General features: G+C 40.2%; 1 protein-coding gene and 1 long non-coding RNA gene across 2 annotated transcripts in view; one reads left to right on the forward strand and one right to left on the reverse strand.

Annotated features, from left to right (window-relative positions):
* Window positions 1–27,166, forward strand: part of LOC124180540 — a 64,963-nt gene that overhangs the window by 9,372 nt on the left and 28,425 nt on the right. The window lies entirely within an intron of this gene.
* Window positions 1,501–25,418, reverse strand: LOC124180525 (homeotic protein empty spiracles-like). Its single transcript, XM_046566163.1, has 3 exons — window positions 24,048–25,418; window positions 13,773–13,945; window positions 1,501–2,382 (listed from the first exon to the last, which is right to left on the reverse strand). Exons 1-3 carry the CDS (start codon window positions 24,895–24,897, stop codon window positions 2,161–2,163), a joined length of 1,245 nt encoding a protein of 414 aa, XP_046422119.1. The 5' UTR covers window positions 24,898–25,418; the 3' UTR covers window positions 1,501–2,160.

Here is a 27,166-nt window from a genome sequence, read left to right on the forward strand (position 1 = left end):
TACATCTATGGAGAAAACGGACACCAGCGATTAGAGACTCGTCTTCAATCTTGTCGTCTTCAGTCCGCGTTAACGTAGAAATAAATGAAAGAAGAAGATTCAAACGTCGAGTATAATTGTTTCTTCGAAATTGAACGCTTGTAAAAATAATATCGTTAACGTACGTAAATCATTAATGCACATGTAGGTAAGATATTTTTTCATGACACAAGTTGTCATATCATTTATTATTTTGTTTGTATCGTTATAGAATACGACATGATAATTTTATTTTTGAAAATCTTATTGATTTGCCTCGCTTCTCTTGGTTTGTTAATTTTTACTCATTATACATTATACAGTACATTCGTACGTCAAGTAAAATCACATTTATTATTTACAAGTATATAATATCGTTAATATAATATGTACAATAAATTATATTCGTTCACCCCGTTTCACATATTACATGAATATGTGTAATATAATTGATCAGAAAAATAATAAATCTGTGTCGCGTTTTGCATGATTTGGTCAGGAAATTCTTATTTGTAGTACAAACTTGTCGTTTATTCATACATGATATAATTCTCGGTTCGGTTGACTAACGAAGGATATTAAATATGAGTAGGCATGTAATTTATATCGTCAACGTTCCCCAAGCATGTATTTTATAACGACATGTGGTGAAATATCTTTTCACTCGATTATATTGTGACTTAGGCCCGACTTAGAGCCCGAGCTTTACTATTTATAGATACCGTTCTCTTGCAACATTTCTTGTCTTTCGATTATTTATTCATTCGCATTTTATTTTCCACTCATCTCTCAGAAATATTACACGAGAAGAAAAACTGGGAGGGTCTAAATCAGGCCTCAGTTGTACAGAACCAGGCGAGATTCTTTTTTCATATCGTTGCACAGAAATTTCCGATCAATTTCTCCGGGCGAACAATAGTTAATAATAATAATTTATAATTTAGTACATTTCAGACATCGAATAATAAAGAATACTGTCAATTACACATATATATACATATATGTATGTATATATAAAATACATATAATATATATATACACATATATATATATATATATATATATATATATATATATATATGTATATGTATATATATATAATATATATGTATAATAGTAACAACTTAACTTATAAATACATCGGTACACACTGGGTTTCTTTTCTGTTTGCTTGTGTTTTTCATTAAAATAATATGTTTGGCACTCACAGTTTTTTTTTATCGCTTCTTTTTCATTATTTCATTTTCCTCTATTGTTTTAGGTCATTTAGTTCACTATATATACATATATGTATACATATATGTGTGTGTATGCGTATACCTATATACAATTTGACACGCGTCATATGTTCAGACGTATCTTCGCCGCTGTTTCATAATAATCGTGTGTGTGTATATATATATATTTATATATTATATATATATATATATATATATATATATATATATATATATATATATATATGTACTAAAAATTTATATATATATATATATATTTATGTACTAAAAATTTAATCGAGTGTAGAACGATAAACGGTCACACGACACACGCACACGGATCAATTGCGCAGAACGTAACTTCTTTATATTTACAATCGCTAAAAGTGATCGATTTGCATATTCAAGTTTAGGTCACGCATTGTACAGTTTATTCGATTTCTCATAATAATATGGCGAATACGACATGGCAAGAGATAATTGTGTAGTTAGGTACGAAGAGCGTTTTTCCTCGATTCGCGAGGGTGACCTTAAAAATTCATCGCTTCGGTCGAAGGTAGGCAGAAAGAAGTATGAAAATACCGAAGGTGAAAATTTGTAGTCGTTTTTCGGCGCGACGACGCGACACTCCATCCCCTTAACCGACGAAGCTCCTGATCACCTGATCGTAAGAAACTCTGACAGCCCTTTCCTCGATAGGTTCGGGTCATCGAATTTCACTGCACCGAAAACACAATATCCGGAGGAAGCACGCTCCTTGAGCATTATACGATCGTCCTCGTCCTCCTGCAGTCGAATCTACGCCCCTTCCTTCAGTTTTTCCCCGGGAAAATTGGTCGAGCTCGCGCACGCGTCCGTCATCCAAAATTCAAAGGACTCGCCGGATCTCTGAGGCCTCGATCTAGTCCAGGCAAAGGACGTCTAGCTACGCTTCGGAACCGCTCGAGCACTCGTCGTTCTCCGGATCGATGTGTTCGTCCTCGTCCTGGTGGTAGTCGCCCGTCTCCTGCTGCCACTTGCTGACGTGATGGGTGTTCTTGTTTGCTCCGTTGTTGCCGTTGCCCCCGGATTGCTGCTGCGCCTTGGCCTCCTCCTCCTGCTGCATCCGCTTATGCTTCGTCCGCCGGTTCTGGAACCAGACCTTCACCTGGAACACGGGAGAAGAGGAGGTCAGAATTGTCCCCGCAGCGAATTAATCGGGCGCAACAACGGCGCGACGACCCTTCGGCAGAGACCCGACCCGAACGAGGGTTTCCGGTAACAATGCGCCCTAAGATCCGTGAAACCCCCTCGAATCATTGTCCGCGAATTGACTCCGAGGCAATGTTCCGTCGAGGGTTCGCCCCTCCGATCTCTATCGGGCCGGAAAATCAGCATTGTACCATCTTTTAGCGCGTCGACGATTATTCAAAGGGTTCGATGCTAAGGCATTGCTGACTCGAGCCATTCGACAAATCGACTTTAACCCCATTGAATTAGCCACAAACGCCATTCTTATATGTAACGTTTATAGATTCGGGAAAGTTGTTACTCCAACGCTGGCAACAGAACAATTAATTTTCACGTTACGAAAGGAAAATCGAATCCAAAACTTTTTGCAGTACGTGAAGCTCGACACGCGCATATCAATTCTCCAAAGTAGCGAAGCGCACTTTTCAGTTTCGAGTTAATTGACTATGGAGAAGTTCCAATTCATTTCCAAATTGCCAATCATTTCCACAAGTGGGATTTCTTCATCGTCAAATTTCCCGGTATTGATCGAGAACCGCGACTTGCTATTTTGGTAAAATAATGTCTCAACGATGACTTTCGCCTAGACAACACTGAGGAAAATTTCATTTGTTACCTACCGTAACTAGCAATCTTCAGTAAAACAGGTATCGTTAAAAAAAACTGTTTGAATATTGTTGGAATTACTAAACACGAGGTACGTGTAACCATTTTGCGCTATTGTCGATCCTTTTTTGGTAATTGGAACGAAAAATCAGTTTGTTCGGTTTACTCTACTTTTTTAGTTAAACAAGGCTTTAACGTCGATTTATTGTTGCACAGGCGTTAAATTTTCGCAACAGTTATAAGAAAAGATAGTAAGAGTGATCGTAATGAGAAAGAATAGTAACGAATACTAGACTTTCCGGTAACAGCTAAAAAAACTAATTTTCATTTTCTATCTAGAACTACATTTTTCGATTGTGATAAAAAATGGAAACAGTTAAGGACTGAGCGGTAACCGGAACTAAAAATATCCCTCGGTGTAAGTTTCGAAAAGAAGGCAACCATTCCTCCGTCTTACTTGCCCCTCGAAAATAATCGTCCGCATTCCAAAACACAACACACTTCGTGTGAAATTAGGAATTTTCAAATTGACCGAGAGATTGCTTTTCTTCCCCGCGGCGAGAAGAGTTATTTTCAAATCCGTTGAAAATTGATGGCGAAAGGGTGTCGCGGATTTTCCACCAACCGTTGGATCCCTGTTATCATTGCATTATCACAGGCAGGCGTGTGTCTCCGATGCGTGCGCACACAATTCACAACGACGTGAACGATAGGGTGAGGCAAAAGTTTTCAGCCATAGAATCGGCGAAAGGTTGTCGAAAGAAGAGGGGCGGCTGAAGGCAGGGATAAATCCGGCGGGTAATCCCCGGCGGACGATAAAGCAGCCCCCGGGCGAGCTATTCCATCATCTCGGGGGTATTAGAGACGAACGTTTGAACCGGAAACGGTACCAACCCTCCTGCGGAGATTTCGACGAATCAGAAGTCGGAGACGCGGCGTAGCCATGACTACCGATGCCGCGGAGGGTGATTACCAAATGGGGGAGCAGCTCCCGCGGAACCGGATTAAACGATTAAACCGTTAGCGAATCGCGGGGTGAGTTCCGATGGGATCGGATACTGCGAGCTTGAAAGACGGGGCCTCCTATTTGCCGCGGTAATTGTTCGGTAAGTGGCAAGCGGTCTCGTCCCTGCACACCCCACATATTCTGCTGACGACGATTCGGCGAGCTTCGATCACGAGATACGTGTCGTCGTGTTCCCCAAACTGAGAGAAATTTTTAGTTCCTGTTTTCGCTCAGTCCTTGACTGATTCCATTATTTGTCACAATCGAAAAATATAGTTCTAGGTATAAAATAAAAATTAGTATTTTCTTGCTGTTACCAGAACGTCTAGTAACCGTTACTATTCGTTCTAATTACGATCACCGTTACTACATTTTCTTGTAACTGTTGCGAAAATTTAATGCTTGCGGAACAATAAATTGACGTTAAAGCCTTGTTTCTGGGTCTAGTCGGGGCTTCTCATGACTTCCACGACAATGTTTCCCCACTGATTCCCGACCGGGACCGGGTCAGGCGATAGTTCATTCGTCTCGAATGATTTGGTCGATCGTAAAAAATAGTTGAAAAATTGTTTCTTCTGACAGCGATCGAATGGGGATTTATCGGGGCATCTTGATAATCTTCAGGATTTCACGTGGCTACCAAATCAGGGCCTCAGGAGCCATTCAACAAATACGTTTGCATTTTTTGGGCGACTTCACCCTCTCCCCTCCCCCACCCCCCCTGTAACAATGGATCGTTTGACCAGCCCCCCTCCCCCCTAAGATAACGCGTCACAAATCCCCCCTTTTACGGCTCCAAAAGTGAACGCGTTTGTCGGGTGGTCACTTTTAGGGTAACTTGTGTATCGTAAAATGGTACAATTCCTGCACAATAACGAGACTAAATTGAGTAGATATATAGTCAATACAAATATTTATAGTCGCGAATTCCCGGGCATAAAAAAACGAGCTGTACCTAAAATATGAGTAAAAATTTAATTAACTCCCGACTGATTCCCGGAGCTCATAATCAATCAATTATTCTATCGCCTCGAACAATTCATTATTCAGTTGAGGATGAGAAATAGTTGAAAAATTGTTTCTCTTCGTAGGGATTCGATCAGGTTTCATCGGGACCCAAGTCATGATGATTATTATTTGATCAAGGCCTCTTAAATTTATCTTTGCGTAATAAAATGTTGCGATTTCGGATATAAATTTCTTGACGATCAGTTCCCGCGCACCATGCACGATAATACTCGTATATCTGTAACGGTAATAAACATAAATTTATCAATACAAACAATGATCAAAGACACGTGTTCTCACGGATGAAATAACGAACTCCGGGTATGTAATTAAACAACCGCGGTGACAGTGAGTGCCCACAATATACGTCAGCAGTGAGTTACACCGCGGTGCGCATGTTTAATAATAACACGATGGGTTAGTCGAGATGGGCGGAGTCGAGGTTCGCGGTATGCGTCGGCGATCGTGCGGGAATTAATTAATCCGGATTATTAATTAATATTCTAATTACGCAAGGAAAGGTTGGTAGCCCGGTTAAGGAACGAATGCTGCAGGCCTACGCTACGGATAATAATAATGCGCGCGGGATACGGAGGCATATGCTCGATCTATCAAACGCTTTGTAACCACTGTTCGATATAATTACGTTTATTGCTGTGCGTTACAAGAGCCGCAAACTGTATACTCGCCCAACGAAAGTTCCTGCGACGATGAATGAAATTTTAGTTGTCTCATCGAACAGCGATATTGTAGATCGATCGCGATTCATCCTTCGGTTTAATATCATTGTTGCTGTGTCGGAGCAATTTATATACACTAATTTCCTAATTATATACTTATTACGACGCTCGGAGAGTAAGGCGAAATTAAAATGCACGGTTAAAACCGCGTAGCGTGAGATTTTATCGGCACTTTAGTGGAATTAGAAATTAGGCATGCTGTTTAAATCGAATTCTCTAACTACGATTAACGTCTTTTATCGTTAGAGGCTCCGGTCACAGATGCTGTGCGACTTACGCCGATCATTTTTTTTTAGGTCTGGATGCAAAATCGGATCAAATACCGTCGATGAGTGAAAAATTACGTTTTTACACTCTTATAGACGCTCTTGATTTGCAGAAAATAGAACAAGGGAGAAGAAAAAAAACTCGAATCTTTCCGTACACGAATTTCACAATTACTTTTCAAGTCCTAACGCCCGTACGAAAAACAACCTTAAACTTCGGAGTGAATTTGTACCCCTAACTTATAGATAATACAGAATTCCCATAAGAAGAAAATTGAGGCTTTCAATTCACCCTCGAGTTAAGGATTTTTTCCAGTAAGAGAAAAGAAAATGTATGAATTTACGTTTGCATATGAAGTTGTATTATGAAAAAAAAAAAAAAAGTGTTCAGTCTAAGTTTTGGAAATATATCGAATCGCCGATCGAGCGGCGATAAATTCCAGTGTTTTTCACTCGGTTTACCCTTTTTCGCAGTTGTACGAGTTGGATGTAAAAAGCGAAAATATAGCTGATTGAAAATGGACCGGAGTCGGCAAGGTGCGAGCGATCGCGATGATCCCGGATCGTGATAATCCGGGTACAGCACCGATGTCACGCTCAGTAAACCCATTTTTAATCCCCTGAACGGCGGAGCCCTTCGGTAGTAGCGCGAAACGATCGTCCGTTAAATAAACGAACGATATTATTTTTTGATCGTGTCGAGGCGATATTGCCAGGGCAAACACCGAGTGTTCTCCCAACACGCGACGCTCGTTATCTGGGTATCTGCCAGCCGACGGTCCGGAGGCTCTATGCCTCTATACGCTTCGGTGTTATTCCGAAATATGAAACGACACCGCATTAGAGTTTTTCCCGGGGAAACCTTTGCGGAGGGACGATGTTTTTTTAGGACGAAATTGAGCCCACGTTCCCTCCTCAATTTCTCCCTGAATTACGTTTTCATTTCGCCACCTTCGCACCTACGTAATCCAGGGGTACATATGTGACGCACGGAATTATATATATATATATATCTGATCCTATATGACGTGCTTTTTATACTTTACAATGAAAATCGACGGAGGGTAATTTCGATTTGTATACGGTCGAAGCGACACAACGATCAAAGAGAAATTATCCACGGTGAAAATAGGAAATTGCGTATAAACTGCGGACGATGAAATATTTATTGACGGTTTATGGAAACAACATTCTTGCGAAGAAAAAAATTGCGACGAATGCAATTGACGTAATTGACGAAGCCGGTGTTTATGAAATTCCGAGATTACGAAAGCTCGAACGTTGAAATTAGAAATGTTAGGAGTGAAAATAATATCTGGATCTCAGAACTCGAATGAAAATTTCATTCGTCAAGGTACGGTTTTCAAGCGTATAAATCCGAGAGGATGGATAGGTATGAAATGCACTACCGGTTCTATTAAAACGTGCACCGTCCGATCTGTATGCGCGTAACGAAGTGACAGTGACATGCCGTTTACGCATTAAGAATCTTAAATAGTACCCGCTATACCTATGTACGTATAATCATGTCTGGAAGATGAGAAAGGAACAAATATACATATAAATCCTCAACTTATTAACGCGAGGCAATTGCACAGGGATTAGGTTGGTCTTTATTTGGGGTGTTTTAGAATTTTTCTGCGGACAAGGCGGAAAAATTTTGCAAATAAATCAATAAAAAAGTACGCGAAACCGGGAGCCTGTAAGCCAACCCTAAGTACTCCGGCCAAGGCCATGAATTTTCCCATGTAATTTCAATGGGAAATCGGCCAATTTTTTTTTAGAATATCTATGAATATAGGAAAGACACATGCCAAGTTTCAGAATTTTCAAAATGCCATTTAGGCGGGGGCGAAAAAAAATAGTGCAGTAAGTCCGAATTCCCATTGAAATTATATGGGAAAATTCATGGCCTTGGCAGGAGTACTTAGTTAGGGTTGGCTTACAGGTTCCCGGTTTCGCGTACTTTTTTATTGATTTATTCGCAAACTTTTTCTGCCTTGTCGGCAGGAAGATTCGAAAACACCCCAAATAAGGACCAACCTAATAGGCATACTTTACAGGCATAGCTTCTCTCCACATGTAATATGTATGACAAAAATCAAAAGGATTCATTCGAATGCCCAAAAGATTATCCTGTAATAAAATTGATCAGACGTATTTTATTTACCGTTAAATTCGGCACAATTTCATTTGAATAAAATTTATTTCAATAATTGCAAGTCTGATTCAACTGTGAATTTTACATCAACCAATTGGCTAATTAATTCACACAATAAATATCACCGTTTCTCAAATATTCAAACGAAATAAGAATGAAGAAAAACGGCTTCGTATATCTAATGAAATTTACTTCTTATTTTTGTAATAATTTCTGTATCATTAATCGAATAAACCATGCACGTCACGTAATCAATGTAATTAGGAACGCACACGTACGTCACATTACAGAGCAGATATCTGCGTGTACGTGTTTGTAAAAAATCGCGAATACCGCGATACGCGTACTATAATAATACTTTGCTATTGTATAAACAGCTCTAAAATAGGCGAGCAATCGTGAGTAATCCGATGTAATATTCGCCAGCAAGTTTTACGGCTTCCGATTCGCGTGCACATGTTGTACTTATTTACGAGGGTGTAGCAGCACTAATTCTCAAGATCAATGATAAGACCCTAACGCGATTACACAACTGTACCGCTGCATTGAGTTGCGTAATTCTACGCTAGCAGAGGAAAAACTCGGAAATCTAGCCCAATGCTGAATTACGAAGTTTGGAAATCGGATCCGTTAATAATTCACAAATCGCGCCATGTCATATCACGACGAATCGCGTTTGATTTCCATTTTTTCCAAAATTACAGACACGCGATGTAACGAAATTCCCCCGAAAATTATTCGGAAAGAAAAAAAAAAGAAAAAAACCAATTTCCAAGCAATGCAGTTTTTTAAATTTCAATTTATAATTGTTTTTAAAACGCAAGTAGCTCTGAAATATTTCAAATGACGAGATTTTGTACGTTTGGAGTAGAATTCTGTTTTCTTTTTTTTTTTCTTTTTTTTTTTTTGCGTTTGATATTTTACTCTCGCAACTCTCATATATTTCATTTGAATGAATTTATGTGACAAAAATTTAATACGTGGGACGCGCACGGTATAAAATTGTTGAGAAGAGAAAAAGAAGAGGAAGATGATGAAGAAGACGAGGAAAGGAAAAAGAGAAAGAAATAAATTCTTCCTGGTTTACGAGACAGTTCGTTATAACTGTGTATAATAATATTACTTGATCGTCACCACGATATGAATCATTTGATATTCATAAATTCAAAACATATACCCACGGAATAATATCCAGGCGTGACGGTACACGTTCTCATTAAATCTGTTCGATCTTCGCTCGAGTGACAAACGTTTTATTAATCGATCCTAAACGAAATCAAATAAATCATCTGCAGGTATTATTCTTCAATAAACACGGGTTGGCTGAGTGTCAAATTTCTTTTATTAAATCCACGAATTAATAACATTATACCTAAAATATCCCCATAATATTATGATCACGTGAAAATTCTTTACGGGATTAAAAATAATTTAAAAAACATAAAATCTTCCGGTGTGAATGAACTCTTTGCAATAGATTAATTGAAAAATATGAGGAAACCTGAATAACGCATCTACTTGTTTTAGAAAGAATTTCATTCGTTTCGAATTTGTCTAATAACATATATATAGATATGTAGGTTATTGTTTGTTTAGATTCTAAATTGATTTTGCTACGGAGATAATTCTTAAGAGAATATTTATCGTGATGTTATCAATCTGTTTTTACAGTCTAGTTTTGAGCTTCGGTTTGCTATAAATCAATCGTAGGATGGCGATCATCACAGCTTTCGAAAAATAATACAAATATCCTGTATTATAAATAACAGTTTAAAATAATCCACATTCAAATACATCTATATTCAAAATAAAAGTGTAATTAATGCACTGGAACAGATGAATTTTTATTCTACTGTGAGACAACCGTTAAATTTCAAATATCGGTATAATAAAAAGAATATCGAACAGTTACCAACGCTCCTCAAAATTGTCAATATTTTCCTATTTCAAACCAAGGGAGTTTATGTGATTCGGTCGTGCCAGTTTCGTTCCCGCAGTTATAATTTAATTTGTGTGATCGAGAGTGCAAAAAGTGAACTAGCATAACACACTGGATGAGATGCAGCTGCTGCTGCTGACTTGCAGAGTCGCATCGTTGCAGTATTCGAAGGTAATTATAATATCCGTCTGATTATGCCGATTGTTTATGATTCTGATTGGAGTCGAATGAATATTGATTGTTTTTAAACACATCTCTTTCCGCTCGGCGAAATCAACAATTTTACTACTGCGAAATGCATTAATTCGTTGCCAATTAGCAATTTTATTAATCAACGCCTGAAAATCAATAAAAATTTTATGGATTGATATAAATCCGCAGTTAAAAGAAACGATTTCATAAGCGATCAAATACGGCTTTAGAATATATCAGAATGTAAAATTTCACGAAATCGAACAAATTTACATCACTCATTATTTCCCTGATGACTATCTAGAGATAAATCTTCTGCTCGATGTGGTTTTCGGTGTTTACTTTCTTTCAGGATTTAAATTCTGTCTGCGTTTTCTCGTGAAGTTTCAAGTACAGAAACAAGCAATTCGGATCTACTTGTTCGCGAGAAAAATTCGTCGCATTTGTTGAAACAAATTTCGAATCGAATAAAATGAAACTTTCACTTTGCGTATGGATAATCTACCGTCTACTCATATGAGTACGAATGAAATTTATTCTTTCAGAAAAAAAGAAAAAGGAATTAGACCAAATTTGTTTAGAGTTTAATAAGTTTTCTCTTCATGCTTCAGATAAAGAAATTCGAAAAAACGAGAAGGTATCCCAAACAAATTAGTTCGAATATTTACTTGTTCGAGACAAAAAATTTCATCGCATTTGTTGAACAAATTTCGAATCGATTAAAATGAAACCTTTACTCTTTACTACATTGGATTTACTACAAATGGATAAATCTACTACACAAACATACGAATAAAACGTATTGCTTAATAAAAATGAACGAGACGAAATTTCTTTCGAGTTTAAACGATCTTCCGCTTATATCCACCATATTTTTATTTCGCAAGAAATGCGCAGGCATACGTGAAATGCTTGTCGAGTAATAATCAGCCGCGGGCCCGATTATCTTTCAATTTGCATCTTTTGTTTGGTAAGTGGTCAATTCCGGGCGGTTTAATTACTTGACGCAATTACGTTCGCCGCCTGATCGAGTCTCGCGCATACCTGAACCGAGCTGCTGTCCATATATGTTGGGACTGGGGAATCGTTAATTATTCACCGCCGCCATTAAACTCGAGGCGAACGGCTCCCGGCCGACTCTTAATTTATATTTCGAGCTCGCTGCACCGCGGGCTTCCACCACCACCTCCGACGACGAGGCCCAAAGCTACGGCCCAGACCCACATTTAGGTACTACCTCGAATCACGATCCGTCTAGATGCATTCCTCCGGACAATTAGCGATTTACTCGAATTCACGCGATAATAATCTGCAGATGATTCGAGATGAAATTTTCATACGATTATTACTGGCTTATACGATTCACCATTTTGAGTTGCAATAATTTTTACAACAACGAAGAATAATTCCTTGAATTGTTCGTTAGTCGTCTTGTTCAAACTACTTGTATTGTCGTGATTTTTTGGATTCTGATAAAAATTTAATTTCAAGTTATAATCGCTCAACATTTACGAAACAGTAAATAAATTAATCAAATTGGAGAGAGTTCGACCGATAATCATGCGTTAAATGCAGAGAATATTCAACTATTCAACGGAACCGATAAGAAATGAAATTATTCATAACACCGTTGCGTATGAAAAAAAAAAAAAAAAAAAATTCCGTGAAATAATGTACTTTTATTACTTTTATTAAATCGTAGAAGTAATCGTGAGAAATTTTTCGACCTCGAATAATATATTTCCAGTAGCTGATGTAAAACTTTACAGCATTCACGTCAAGTCAATTGATAATTGTTAGAAATATAAGTCTGCAGTTGTTTAATTTATTGATTTCCGGCTTTAATTCTGTCTGAATAAATAAATTGAAAAAAACAAGAAAAAGAAATAAATCTGAGATGTAAGAAAATTCCCAGCTGTATCCCATCGTGGGTTCTATAACGAGTTAATTGTAACAACCCCGTCCCGTAAAATGGTTGCCATCGTTCAAATGCGCGCGCATATTAAACACAGTGCAGTGTGTATTCACGTTATAACACGCCTGGACATTTTCTGCCCCTGAATTTAATTGTCACAGTGATCCCCTCTCTTTATACATAGCAGTGTATATATAAAGAGAGAGAGAGAGGGAAAGAGAAGGAGGAAATATTAAAAGGAATGAAAAAATTTTACCGTCCTTTATACGTTGTACAGTCTGTTAAATCACACTGCTTAATTCTCATACAGCTCATACGCGGAACCGTTAAATGTCCCCCGTGTCAAATTATCATATCAATTCCCTCGTTAAGTCTAGGAGGAGGGGCTCGTGTGCTTACGCTGTGTCGGCCATATTGGAATACGAGTTATATCATTCGACCGCGTGAAATGATAATTCGGATGTACGAATTTGAAAACATTCAAGTTTCGATCCTCGCTAATAAATTCCTACGATACAACATTTTTATATATTTTTTCAGAACAGATTTGTTAAATTCACAGACATTTTTTTTCCAAGTGTAATATCGTGCACACGATAAGCTGATAAATGTTCTCGCAACTTTTGAATTAATTTCATACCTTGTCGGGATTTCTGAGAAAAAAAAATCTCACGAGTGACAATTGTAAGTTTGAAAATTTTTGAATAATTGTACGAATCTTCCGAAGGTTTCGATATAGGTACATAAGTTTGTTTGAATTACATTGAACGAATTAAAAATTATACGATTGTAGTTCGATTGCTGATCGTAAATTGTCTGGAACGTGAGTAAAAAACACTGGTCTGCAAAAAAAAAATTAATTTCTTTGTCCTCATTGTTTTCATCCATGATAACATCGTATTTGGTGCTCTAAGCACAGAATTTAACATGGAAATAAATACAGCACATAGATTTTAAATACAATGTTCATTTAATTATAAAGCGATATTATCGAAGTAACAACAATTACAAAAAAGTGAAAAAAGACTACGGTCCAAGTTTTATAGCGAAAAATGCTAATTTTACAGTCACAAGTTATAAAAATATCAGTATATTCATCTTATTATGGTAATATGGTTCAAGTTATTTTTTAGTTTTTTTTCTTTTCATCGTTTCCATCGAAGTTTCTCGGCGAATCGACCAACAAAAATCAGCAAGCATTGCTGCTGACCATTTTCCTCCTCTCTCTTACGACTAGCTAAAACCTATTTCGTACGTCTATACGTTGTTTATAATGTTAACGCATAAAACGAATTAAAAAAAAAACCTAAATTTATGATATTTCCGAAAAAAAATTGAGACGTGATAGAAAAAAACGGCCATCGGGAACAGATTCAGAGCATCAAAATCTTCATATTTATGACATAGTTTTTTGAAGGAGGATTTTGTTGCAGACCAGTGTAATAAGTCTGATGGGAAATGAAATTTTCCTCACCTGTGTTTCCGTCAACGAAAGAGCCTGCGCCAATTGTTTTCTTTCCGCCCCAACGACGTAGTGATTTTTCTCAAAAGCGTGTTCGAGCTTCAGAAGTTGACTGGGACTGAACGCCGTCCTGATTCTTTTCGGTTTTCTGAACGGCTGTAGAAGGAATCCGGGGATATCTGGACCTGAATAAAAAAGTTGAAGAAAAGCGGAAACCGCAATTAATCAAACCGTTCTTGACAATTAGAGCTCATGAGAAAAATGTCATAAACATTGCGTTATATGACATATGTATGTGTATACATATATACATATATATATAGTGTAATTATATCTTGACCTCTGTCAAGGAAATTCTTATTAATTATCACAAATCGTCATATTACCATGCAAGTGGATGTTTATTGTGGTTTGAAGTATAAAATTTGAGGAAAACGTTTTGCACGTGCTGTTGAATTCCTGTGTTTAAGAATCGGCGATAACGCTGCAGCGGGTATCAAGTTCGCCAATTAAAGTAAGTGTACCAGTTATTGACACTGTCCCAATTATTGACCTTTTTTGGTTGTATCTATTTGATCATAAGTTTTAAAATTAGCAAAAAATAAATTTGCAGTGCTTAACCCTCTAACAATTAGTTTTAATCATCGAGCAATTTGCAATTTGTGCCGTATTTAGAATATTGTGAAATAAAAGGGTCAATAATTGGATCTAAACGTGTCAATAACTGGTACACTTACCTTATTCCGCTGCCCTTGGCAAACTCGACGGAAATTCGCGAACGTTAACAGAATCTTACATTGAGAAAAATTTCATTCGTTACGGTAACTACTAAAATTCAGTGAAACAGGTATCGTTAAAAAAATTGTTTGAATATTGTTGGAATTATGAAAACGAGCCTACACGTAAACATTTTGCGCTATTGTCGATGCTTTTTTGGTAATCGCAACGCAAAATCGATTTTTTCGGTTTACTCTACTTTTTTAGTTAAATAAGGCTTTAACGTCAATTCATTGTTGCACAAGCGTTAAATTTTCGCAACAGTTACAAGAAAATATAGTAACAGTGATCGTAACGAGAAAGAATAGTAACGGATACTAGACTTTTCGGTAACAGTTATAAAACTAATTTTTATTTTATACCTGGACCTATATTTTTCGATTGTGGTAAACAATGAAAATAGTCAAGGACTGAGCGGTAACCGGAACAAAAAATTTCTCTCAGTGTACAAACACATAAAGGTGAAATAACTTTGTTAGAAGACTGTGGAATAACTGAGAAATTTGATCTTTGACTAAATTTGCCTTGTGCAAAATTTTCAGCTTATAGATTTCTGTGTCATCCCCTAGGATCTCCATTGATTTTCCCTCTGCTACCCCGTAAATAACATACCTAATATATTCGGAAAGCAAACTGAATTCGCCGGCGATGTATTCAATTATTTTGCTATAGCGTGACCATTTCCGGTCAGCCTTGTAGGCATAATAATTACTGCTCTGCACGATTCTAGTTGCAAACGCATTGATCAAATATTGCCTTTTCCACCCTTCGAACGGGTTGACGCATACGGTGTATTGCCTGTGCTAATATGCGCACTGCACAGGGGAAAAATTTATATCCTGGAGTATATATTGTAGGATAATATGTACACGGGGATACACATCGCGTTCTTTGCGAACATGCACGCGGCAGAGATTTTTCCCCCGTTTACACTGCAATTACATTTTTGTTTCTACCTATCGTTTTGTACGTGTGCAGGTATACTTGTATCATTATTATACTTGTGCAAAATACGAACCGCGCGGTCTTTCCGTGACCGAAACCGCTGCGGGCTCGCTATTTCTTCAGTCCGCTACATGCGAATGCCTCATACTAGCGTCGTGTCGGGAGCTACGATACAATGTGATAATTGTTCAACTGCAGATTGCTACACGAATTGGTTTGATGAATATGTAGTTTAGATAAACGTATTTTGCATTGAAACGTAACACAGTTATTCGATACAAATTTGGTGCACTTACGTGTCGCTTTTTTTTTATATCAGAGATCGAACAATTTTTCGTAATTATAGGGGTTCAATTTAGGCAATTGTAAGTCCAGGTTTCTTGACTGTTGCATTGGGCCGTGATCAGATCATTTTCTGTATTGATTCGTGTTGAGAAAATTGTACTATAGAGTTTATCTGACATTCCTCACTGAATTCAGATTAATTTGATTCAACGTAGGCTAAAATTTCGTCAAATTTGCCTATTCAAATAACTCATGATAATCCTAATCAGTTTTTACAAGTTTCTTACTCTCGATTTGATAAAACAAAAAAACTTAGTCACGTAATTGAAAGATCTCTGAAATCTCGTATTATTCTGTGGTCAAAGGCTCATTATTCTAGTTTTCGATCTAGCTTGAAGAATCAAACTTTCAAGTATACGTTTTTGTATCCAGATTTTCTTCGTCGTTACAGAATTCGACGAACTGACTTGTTTTCAATCATTGTTAAAGTAATTCGAGATATTTAATCGGTAGAATCTAAGCTCGTGTTTGTAATCGACTAGCTTTCTTTTCAGTTTCTGAGGAAATCGTCGTAGCTTGCGAATACAACAAGTCGATATATATTCAATGGAAACTAATCAATCCCACACGCTGAATACCAAAAGTATAATTGCTCTATAACTCAAACATCGTTTTAAAGACCGAATAAAGGAGGCATTTAACAGGCAGTTTTGTGTGACTAATTTTCTCATTCTCCTTCATCCCGTATCCGATAAGCATCGCGTCGTTATATACGCGAGTCAAATCCGCGCTGATCTGCGCGTACAAGCGTTTGAGCGTGGCGCATAGCCGAGTAAAACTTCCTAGATTTTGCCTCGCGGGCATTCTCGTCGCATAGAGCGCACACACTGACGAATGTAACAACACGAGCGGAGGAGCTTGAGTCGAGTTTGAGCGCGACCCAGTAATTACCGGCAATTACCTGCAGAGCGAGCTCACCACGTAGGTATATTCGAATCCTACCCACTGCACTGATCAGGCTGGCCGCGCAGCTGAGGCGCCCTGAGCGACTTGAAATTATACTTTTTGAAATAAAAAATGAAGCGGAAGACGAAGAGGAAAGAGAAAAGGAAAAAGAAACAACAGCCAACGAGACCAGATCGTTACAACGTATCAAATAGGCGTAAGCTGTGCGTGCAGGGGGGGCGCCTTTTTAATTGTTACGCAACGCTGGGCGGTTGGTACGCGTGCACGAGCCGTTGAGTGCCGCCATTTTGTCTGCGCGCGCAACCAGCCTAACCTCAAAACTTCTTTTACACGTAACCTGTGCGTATAACGTTTAAAACTCGTTTGTTATTCAGGCGATAATTGCACGGGCACGCCCGTTATATCTACTCAGTTATGTAGATACACACGATATAGCGGAGCAAAGCCGTGCTTTATGCGTGTAATATACCTCGCCGCTGCATAGATATACTTTTATATATGCGGGAAAAAGTTGTGTTATTCATTTTAATTATATCCAGGTTTATGCAGTCGGTATATGTATATATATATATATAAAGATACCGAGAGTTGTTAATTCACTTCAGGTTCTAAGGTTTAAATATAAACTGGCTGTTTCAACGACATTTAAAAAAAAGCAACGACTGTTAATTATATTATTGTGATTAGTGAATAATTCTTATCACCGATCAGGTCACCGAATTATATTCATAGAAAAATTAAACCTATGAATTCGATCCAGCGATTCAACAAAACTATAAAATTAGTCATGTTCAACATATAATTCCATGAACAATGACAGTAATAAAAATTTATCCGAATGTTTCTGTACGAAACCGCATGCGATTAATTCGTTCCAGTAGATCGATATGGCGATTTGCTTTTTTCCATTGCAGGTACACAGAAGCGGTACTTTTTTTTTCAACTCCCGGTGTATGGATTGATTTTTCCTTACCCGGAGTCAATTAAATTGAAATTATACATGCGATATGTTTGCCCAGGCTGCCAGTTGCAGCGCGGGCTCTTATAAACGCGAAAGCTGCTGCGGGTCGAGAGGCACGTTCGAAGTATAAAATAGCGCCTCGTTAAGCAGCCATTTTACGAGGTAGCCTATTTAAAACGTAATTGAAATTGCTAATATTGATTATTAAGCCTGCAGACATGCACAGGAACGAAATATATATACGTTTACATATATATATATATATATATATATACACACCCGCCATATGCACGTTACACTGACGTACATTACACATGATATAATTTTTCATCAACGGAGTATTTTATATATGTATGGTTCATTTTTAACAAAGTTGCCAAAAATTTGGCTAGAGAAGGAAAAAACTGAAAGTGCACAAATCATGAACTTGAGAGTAATAATAATAATAATAATAATAAATACCTATAGATAGTTTGATGAAACGACATATAGTACGGTGAACGCTAGGTGTAGGTAAGATGTTAAACGAGGAACATTAGTTGGACTGCCAGGCGAGCGGATTGCCGAAACTTAATTACCAGCTGGGTATAGTGTAAACGTTTGACAGCTACCGAGATTTCAATATGAATACGTGCACACCGTTGCAGGAACGAGTCAACTTGGGTGGGTTATGTATATCCGTTGAGGATAATGCTGTATCTCACAATTCATTTAACACTGTTCATTAAACACTAGACGAAACGACGTTGTGTGCGAAGATGACGGTGACGTTTGTGTGCGCGCGAGCGGGCTCAGGTTGTGCAGTGTTTGTACAAGAAATTCATAGGTGGGTCTTGAATTGCTGAAATATGAGACAACGAATTTGTTAGGACAACACTCGTGCGTCGCCTTTACTATACAACCAATACCGTATACGTGTAACGGGCAATTATGGTAATGGCAATTTATTAATACCTAATGTATTACCGGTTCATGTGCGACTGGGGCTTGACTTGGTATTAACCGCAACGCGTAACAAAGTTATGGTAACACTTGGTTTATATCCTTGATTCGGCCTCCGTTCCAATGTCAAGAAAGGCAACCGTCAACTTCGGTATAATAAATTAGCAAACGGATGAAAAGTAAGTATCAACGATGTCACGAAGAATCATTCGATTCAACTCTGACCGCGAATTTTTAGCATCGCGCCGCCAGATGGCGGGTTCTTCTCACAACCAAAGTGAGCTCTCGTCCTTATAATATATTGCTGCGTAGCGATTAAACATTTGACTGAAGTGATCAATTTAGTTCAGTTTAGTTTAGTGTAGCTTATTTGTTTTTTTCTAATGTCGCTGATCGCATTACGTTGAGGAGTAAATGTTTTATATAGTCGTGTGAGCAATATATATGTTAGGGTGATCCTTGTTTGGGGGGTTAGAAAAATTTTCAATGGGACGCCATCCGGATCTGTTCCAAATTATTAGGAAAAAATCTGTGGTAAGTTTTAAGCCTTCACGTCAATAACGATAAAATTTAAAAATTTTCACAGTTAGTTTCTATGATTATAAACAACAACTCTGCCAAGTTTCGAACAGATCTCTCAATTTATACCAAAGTCATAAAAATTTCAATCACTAGTTATAAGAACTACATGTATTTTACATTCAACACTCGCAGAGCTTAGCGGCACGTGTTCCAGTTGACATAGAGGTTTGAAACCATACCCATTATTTTCTTTGCTTGTTGTAGCAAAGATTGTTTGTTGCTTTTTTCAGTTTGATCAGAAATTCATTCAGTCGTAAATTTGCCCCGGGGATGCGATAAGCGCATTGAAAATTACTATACGAAAGTGGAGAAAGTAAGAAATGATTCCGAAAAAAGTTATTCCATGGAATACGTTACGCTGTATATGTATAGACAGCACATACACGATATAATACTTCGTACCTGTGACACGCTACAGGAAAAAAGTGACATCGTACGAAATAGACACGAGTGACAACAGGACATTCAGCAAAACGTTGACAATCGGGGTGGAATGGCAGTGTGAGGTATATAATGCGTATCATACGGTCTACGGATGAATGGAATAATCGCGCTGCTTTGCTCTTTACCACGTCTTTTTATTTTCTATACACAGTATACCTTTTCCCGCCTCGCTTTGTTATTACCTTTCCTATTTCTATTGCGCGATTCTACATTCCCCTGTCAAAAAATGGAAGTCTAGCTACCTACCGACCCCCCGTCGGGCTTCAGCGTCATGTCAGAGGGCGGGATTCTACCCGGTTAGACATAATGCAACTGTTATTAACTTCTCTTGGACACTTTACCCATGGTGAAATGTGAAACGAACCACGTTCCGAACCATTTTCCAACTAGATTCATTGATCAAGATAACGAATACTTTTTTTTATGAATTCATTCCGCTTTTTCGTAATCGGGTATGGAATTAAAGTTATACGGAATTCAAGTATCCGGTGTTGAGATTTCCCGGCTTCTTCACCTTGTCAAGCACCAATGCATCGTTCTAGATACGATTTGTGTCAAGGATTTGACTCGAGAACGTTTTTCCTCTGTCAGTTCGAAATCGTTTGAGGAAAAACGAATCGCGGTGAATCTGCCAGAGGGTTTAAATCAGTGGAAACGCTGTTTATTTTCAGACCATTGTTGAAGGGTAGGCCGTTCAGTGCTACACACTTATCGATGTAGTCTAGGGATTCGGCCGGGTGCAGGAAGCATGATTCAACGCGATTCGATTTATGTATTGCCCCATGATCTACGACCAAGTTGATTATATACTTAAGAACGGTGAACAAACTGGTCAATTAATCACAGGATATATGGGGGTTAACTCATGGGTCCAAAGAGAAGGACACTTAGGCCATGCGGCGAGCCGGCGTTCAGTAGAGAAATCGCGGCTATTGCTCAAAGCGTAAATCAGACGAATGAAAATTCACGCATTTCGACTGTACAGCGTGAAAACATAGATTGACCCTCGCAAGCAATTAGCCTCTTAATTAATGGCGTTGTTATATTTTCGAAAGGCTGAAGCAATATCGAGCCTGCTTAACTGCAGCTTTGTCCGTTATCTTGCAATTAGCGGGTATCAGTAAAGACTGTGTAACGACTCCAGTATCACTCTTTTTTTATTTCTCTCTCCCTCTCTCTCTCTCTCTTTTCACTCTCGTATAACGCGAACACATGTTGGTATTAGTTATGCCCGTTCTTGAATAACCACACGAGCATTACACTGCATCTCACTTTACGTAATGTGCAGTGTAAAGGAACTGGGATGCACACTTGCGTAAGTGCGACTGAACTTAGTCGTCGCAACCTCTAGAGCGATAACACGCGTAAGTTATTCGACACCCCAAAGTGAGTCGACAATTTCATTGTACAACGAATTCACGAAGTCAAACGACTTTGAAACCATTGAATCGACCAAGATAATGAAAATGATGAATTAACGATAGTCAGGAATTGGATTTAATCCGTAGAAGAAAAATGCACTTTCGTTGATCAGAACTGAGAGAAAATTTTAGTTCCGGTTACCGCTCGGTCCTTGACTATATTCATTTTTTACCACAATCGAAAAGCATAGTTCTAGGTAGAAAATGAAAATTAGTTTTCTAGCTGTCAACGGATAGTCTCTAGTATCCGTTACTATTCTTTCTCGTATCTTTTCCAGTTACCATAACAAATGAAATTTTTCTCAGTAAGCCAGTACAGGTAGAGCTTCTCCATTAAGAAAACTGAAATGATTCCGCGTCTTGCGCAGTGAAAATCAAAATCCAGATGGAAAATATCGTATCTACTTGAGTAGATATTTAATTTTCCAACAGCTGCCCGATAGTTATTACTCGACCTCCAACGTGCGAGAAGGCGAATGGAAAGAAATGTCGAATAATTGATCGAGGATGAGAAGTCACAGGAGCGACCGGAAGCGTAAAACAAAAAATAACGCGACGACCGAAAACCATACGACGGAGATAATTGATGTTTGAGTTGTGATACAACGATACGCATCGTGTACACGGTATAACGTAAGTGTAAGTGGGTAAACAGTCGGTTTGCTACCAACACAGAGAGTCATTCCTCCGCAATGACGACCGGTACCAAGGGGGAGGGAGGGAGTGACCGTGACGTCATTACGGAACAAAGATGGCGTCGATGTTGCGATTTTTCTGTTGCAGGGGGGCAGTAAGTGGGCGAGAGAGCATTCCCTCGGTCCAACCTGGTCACGTGCGTGCTTCCAGCTTATGCCTGTTAGCCTATCTGGCTACTGATTGCCGCAAATTTATGATAATTGTCTTTCGCGGTATACGGTGCATGGTCCGGCACACCTCGAGCCTCGACTAAGGTATTCCGTCAATGCCCGACCTCGTTCGAACGCCTTTATAAAGCCGGCGCGAAAGTCCCCGGCAAGTTACAATCTGTTGTTTGATAATTGGGCTTCGGCCAATCGGCGATCTCTGCGACGGGCCCGTTTTGCGGGTACGAATATATGTACCTACGTGGTGGTAAAGTACGGCAGAAGCAAACTCGCACCGACACAGCTTTTTCCACTTTATAGCGTTTCGTGTACACTTCAATAACATCAACCCGTACAATGATCGCGTTAATCGATGCCTTCGGAGTGAAATTAACCGCTCTTGCAACTCGCGGTACATACTGAACGGGATACGGGAGTCCAAAAATGGGCAATTTCATTCTTATTGCAAGGTACTAATGATCGGTCCTGGTACAGCCTCTTCTAGGTTCGTGTTAAATATGGGAAAATGGAACGAATACAAACGCTGGCGCGTTATTACAATTAGCAGTTTCTACGACTACAATCTCGGTTACCTCATTAGCTTACTCGTAAAATTTGTTCGAAAGTAGATCACTGACACTTCGGATATAACGAGAGTATAAAGAACAACAAATGACTTTGAACGTCTGATAAACCGAAGCGCGTCCTTATCGCTCTCTTATGCTCCACACCTCCCTCTCCTCTCTCATCTCTTTCTCTCTCTTTCTCTCTCTTTCGGTTTTTTACGCTTTCAGTGTTAAGCAACCTGCGTAGCTACAATTATAATCTTATCTTGGTAAATAATTTTATACGACATTATATATATATATATACATATATATATGTATATTATCGACATGCTAGTTAGACTCTTGTAAACTTCCGTCATTCGGATATTCAGCCGACTTGTGGGTTGCTTGTATTCCCAACTTCATCAAACAATTTCCCCGACGTCAGTGAATATTGACACTTCAAGATGATTGTACCGATTTCCTTTCGCGTTCTAGTTCGATCTGTCGTACAACTTTAGCTCCATTCAAATGTCGTCGTTTTTATTGTTTGACGACAAAATTTTGCCAATTTATGGAAAGAAGCAATCTTGCTTCAATACCCATTGTACGGATGGACTTTATTAATACCGTACATAAAATTTTGCTCCAAACAATACCTGTCTTTCAAGTCTAAAAATTTATTGTATCACCCAAACTCACGTGACAAATTTTTTCTGGCGAATAACTATATTTTCTTACAATATACAGTCACTTTGGTTCAAAAATTAGTATTATCACACCGTGACGTTTGGATAGATTGGATAGTCGAGATTTTATTTTTGACGAAACATTTCACGAGGACTCTCGATCAGAAATCTTTTATCAGAGTGGCTGAAGACTTAGTACTGATGATAATTTGAAAAGCTTCTCGATTGCTGTCTGTCGGTAAATTGTAGAATCTTTCAAGTACAGTGTTGGATGATTTCTTCGATCGCTTTGATCACTAGCTTTCTTCACATTACATTGCTAAGTTGTGTAACTATTTAGAATGAAGAATCCATCGTCAGAAGAATTCGGGCACTCAACTGTATAATGCACCTATAATAGACGATTGCTCCGATTTTACAATTAGTCAAATCATCGATCACATTCCAATGCATTTGGATAACTTAAGCATCGTCATGATCCCGATTACTCGTACTTCCTGAACATAAACGAGTGGAAATTGCTGATATCAGTGAACAGTTACGGCTATAGATTTCGTGGCTATGAGTACAGTGGCTGATATTTCCAGAACGAGTAGGTATACTAATTACAAGTGCGCGGAGTCATTTACGATTCGCTGAACGTCACGCCAGTGAATTTCCACCGTTTATGAAAATGAAGATTGCAACCGATCAAGTAGGTGACGAGGCTGAAGTTGACAATATAACGCTCACACTTGCAGATCTCAACGATCCGGCATAACCCGTTTATTATCAAAACCGAGCGTCAGCGACCGTTCGAGACTTGGAGGAAGCTCGATCGGCAGAAGCTTAAGGTACCCTGCACCGATTGTCGCACGTGGAGTTGATAAAGAGGGTCTGACTTACCGCCGGGAAACCTGTGAGGGAAGATCCTCCCGTGCCTGGATAATAGCCATGGATAAAGGGGGTAGCTGTCTCTGGGCGGCTGATGGGGATGCGGCGGTGGGTGTGGCCCGCCGGGGGGTCCGGGGTGAGGATAAGGCCCATGGGGGGGTCCGTGGGGCGAGGCGCCGTGGTGGGCCTGGAGGGCGACGGCTAGGTTCGCAGCCTGAAAGTGCTGAGCGGCGGCGAGGTTGGCAGCGAGGGCGAGTTGCTGGGAGTGGTACTCGGTCTGCCCGGGCTGCGTGGCTCCCGGGGGATGTCCAGGAAGACCGTAAAGGGTTTTGAGCTGCTCGGCTGCGGCGACGGCGGCGGCGGCGGCGCTCGGAGGCGGCGCGAGGTAGTTGGGACTGGGCCTTACGACCCCGGGTGGTGGTTGGGGGTGCCCACCGACGGGGGAGTCGCGGGATATCCGGTGCGGGGGGCTGGGACTGTTGTTCGGCGTCGAGCCGCCGCTGTGGCTGTGGGACGTGGTGCGGTTGAACTCCTGGAGGTGGTGGGTCAGGCCCAAGGGGTGCCCGTTGTGCGCGGGCGTGTGCCTCGCCGTGGGATACGACTCGACCGAGGAACTCCTTGACCCAGGCCTGTCCGAACCCTCCGAGTGCCCCCCGGGGGACTGCAGCGAGGCCTGGCGGCCCCGCATCGGGCCCGGCGAGGAGGACCCCTCGACCTCCATCGGACTTCCATCGCGTTCCAGGTGATCCGCGACCCTGTTAAGCCGGTCCTCGCGGCCCCCGCCGACTATCGAGTCGATGCTGAAACCGATCTTCGGCTTCGAGGGCACCGCGACTATCGGCGTCGGCGCGAGTGGCATCATTGTACGTGTCGCGGCCAGGTTAACTCGGCAGCCTTGCTCCTGCTGAGACCCCCTTTGTCCCGTGCTCAGCGAGTGTCCTGACGGGGCCTCATCTCCTATACTACCCTTGGCCTTGCCGTTGCGAGGGTCATTCGTTATTCAACCACCGAAGAAAACCACTCAACTACAAAATTATTATCCTCTCTATCCCGCACACTGTCACACTTTGATTACGCACACCGTGGCCATGACCGCGATCATTCGGGGGACCAGTTTCACTTCCCGTCGGGGCCTGACAATCGTTGTACGTCCAGAGTTCAGGCGACTCCGGATCTTGTAAATCCAGAGGCTTCTTCCACCCGCTCGAAAACCTATCGCGCACTGTCACTTACTCAAACGTCCACAAAACAACATTTATCCAACCACTGTACGTCTTCTCGTCACTGTCAAATCGCCCGATAACCTTGCGTCGTTTCGATGCTGCGGTGTGCCTGCCGCAGCTGCGCGAGGAGCGGCGGTGTCTCGGATGCTTCTGGCGTCGGGTCTTGATGGTGTTTGAGAGAAAATTACCGACTAAACGCCACTGCCCCCGGTGGTGGGGGGTCACTTCCACGTCCACCTACCGCCGTCAGGGGGAGGCGGGGGCGGGGCCAAAACAATCTCCCGGACTCGTCTGCTCCTCCGGCAGCGTCATTGGCTCAGATCCTTCGGCCGCGCCCTTTCTGCCCCCAATCTGCCACACGGGCAAACCCTATTTGGAAGGTGGTGGGGGACGCATTAGTTCGCGATGGGCGTTGGACGAGGCGCGGACGCTTTTTGCCCCGGCATGAAAATGAGCCGTTTAATTAATACGTCTGGCCCGCGGAGTGTACTGTTTCTTAACCGAGTCGGAGGCGGGGGAATTCGACACGATGTTCGGGGGTGGGGATCGCTACCTTTCCCACTCATTTTTGCCCCGTATTTTACACTCGACGCGTATATCTACTCGGTAAGGGACACGCTTCTTATTTTGCCAACGGAGTTTCCTGCATACCTACTTCGAAATCCACCGCCGTGGTATTTTTTGTTGAACTCGAAACCTTGTGATTATTATCCTCGATATACCGGACTCTTTTACTTTTGTATCTTTTACTCTCTGGCTGAAAATCAATATTCATTCGTTAACTCCTCTTTGGATCGTACCAATTACGAGTTTCCCGTCATCTCGTTCTCTCATCTCACGATTCACCAATCTAGGTATCACGCAAATCTTCGTGAAACCGACTTTTCGCGAAGCTTGAATCAAGTCCTTGCACTTGAAAGTCGACGCGAACTCCACCACCTGCAATTTTGCCAAATTCCAACGTTCATTACCCTCAATAAACGGGACATTTTATAATATCCGTTACTCTCTGATCGCGAATCACGATTCGCTCCTATAAAATTTTCGCTAGATGTTCTACATCGGTCAAGTTCTTGTCGTCCAATTCTCTCGTCTCGTAGTTGACACTGGAATATCCTGATGAAATTGACTCATCGTAGAACCGACGGTCGTCTTGAAATCAGGTTATACAAAAGACCCTAGGATCTGTAACGCGGAAATTGATGCCTTTTCGTATCCGTTCAGTGCATTCAGACGTACCTACACCGCCAATAAAGTGACTCGGGAGCAAGCGCGGTGAGCCGTGCACGAGCCGGCGGGAATCGAATTGGCTCACAATTTTATTTCGGTGTCCGAGGAATCCTGGTTTTACTTTTTCGCCACCGATTACCGCCGCTCTAGCTATATATGTATAGGTACATAGGTATAATAAGATTATTCACTCTTTTGCTGTTAATATTTTGTTTGCGAAGCTAATTCTTTACAGACGATGCTCTCTGTATGGTATATAATATATTGTGATACATTTCTACTTCACGATGCGGCTGCATTATTCACTTAAATGCACCGTGCAGCTTGCCATATGTATACCTATTGTGATTGTTAACATGCGGTCATTTTGCGAAAATTATCATGCGTAACGTAACACGTTGTCAACGCTGCGATGCAACATAAAAGTGGTTTACGTGCAAGTGCATCCTTCGTAATTCGGAAATGGAATATATTTGGTAAAATTCATACCGGAGAAATAGAATTTTCTTGTTATCTATGCAATTATCGATATCGAGCGTGTAATCGAATTTTGATACACAGCGGCCATGCAATAATGTAAATCGCTTTTGTTGTGCTGAAATCAAACCATGTGATCAAGAAACTCCGTATTACAGCTGATGCATAAAGATTTTTATTAAATTTAGCAACCAGAATTTG

The sequence above is a fragment of the Neodiprion fabricii genome, chromosome 4, assembly GCF_021155785.1.
Source record: "Neodiprion fabricii isolate iyNeoFabr1 chromosome 4, iyNeoFabr1.1, whole genome shotgun sequence".
NCBI lineage: Eukaryota > Metazoa > Arthropoda > Insecta > Hymenoptera > Diprionidae > Neodiprion > Neodiprion fabricii.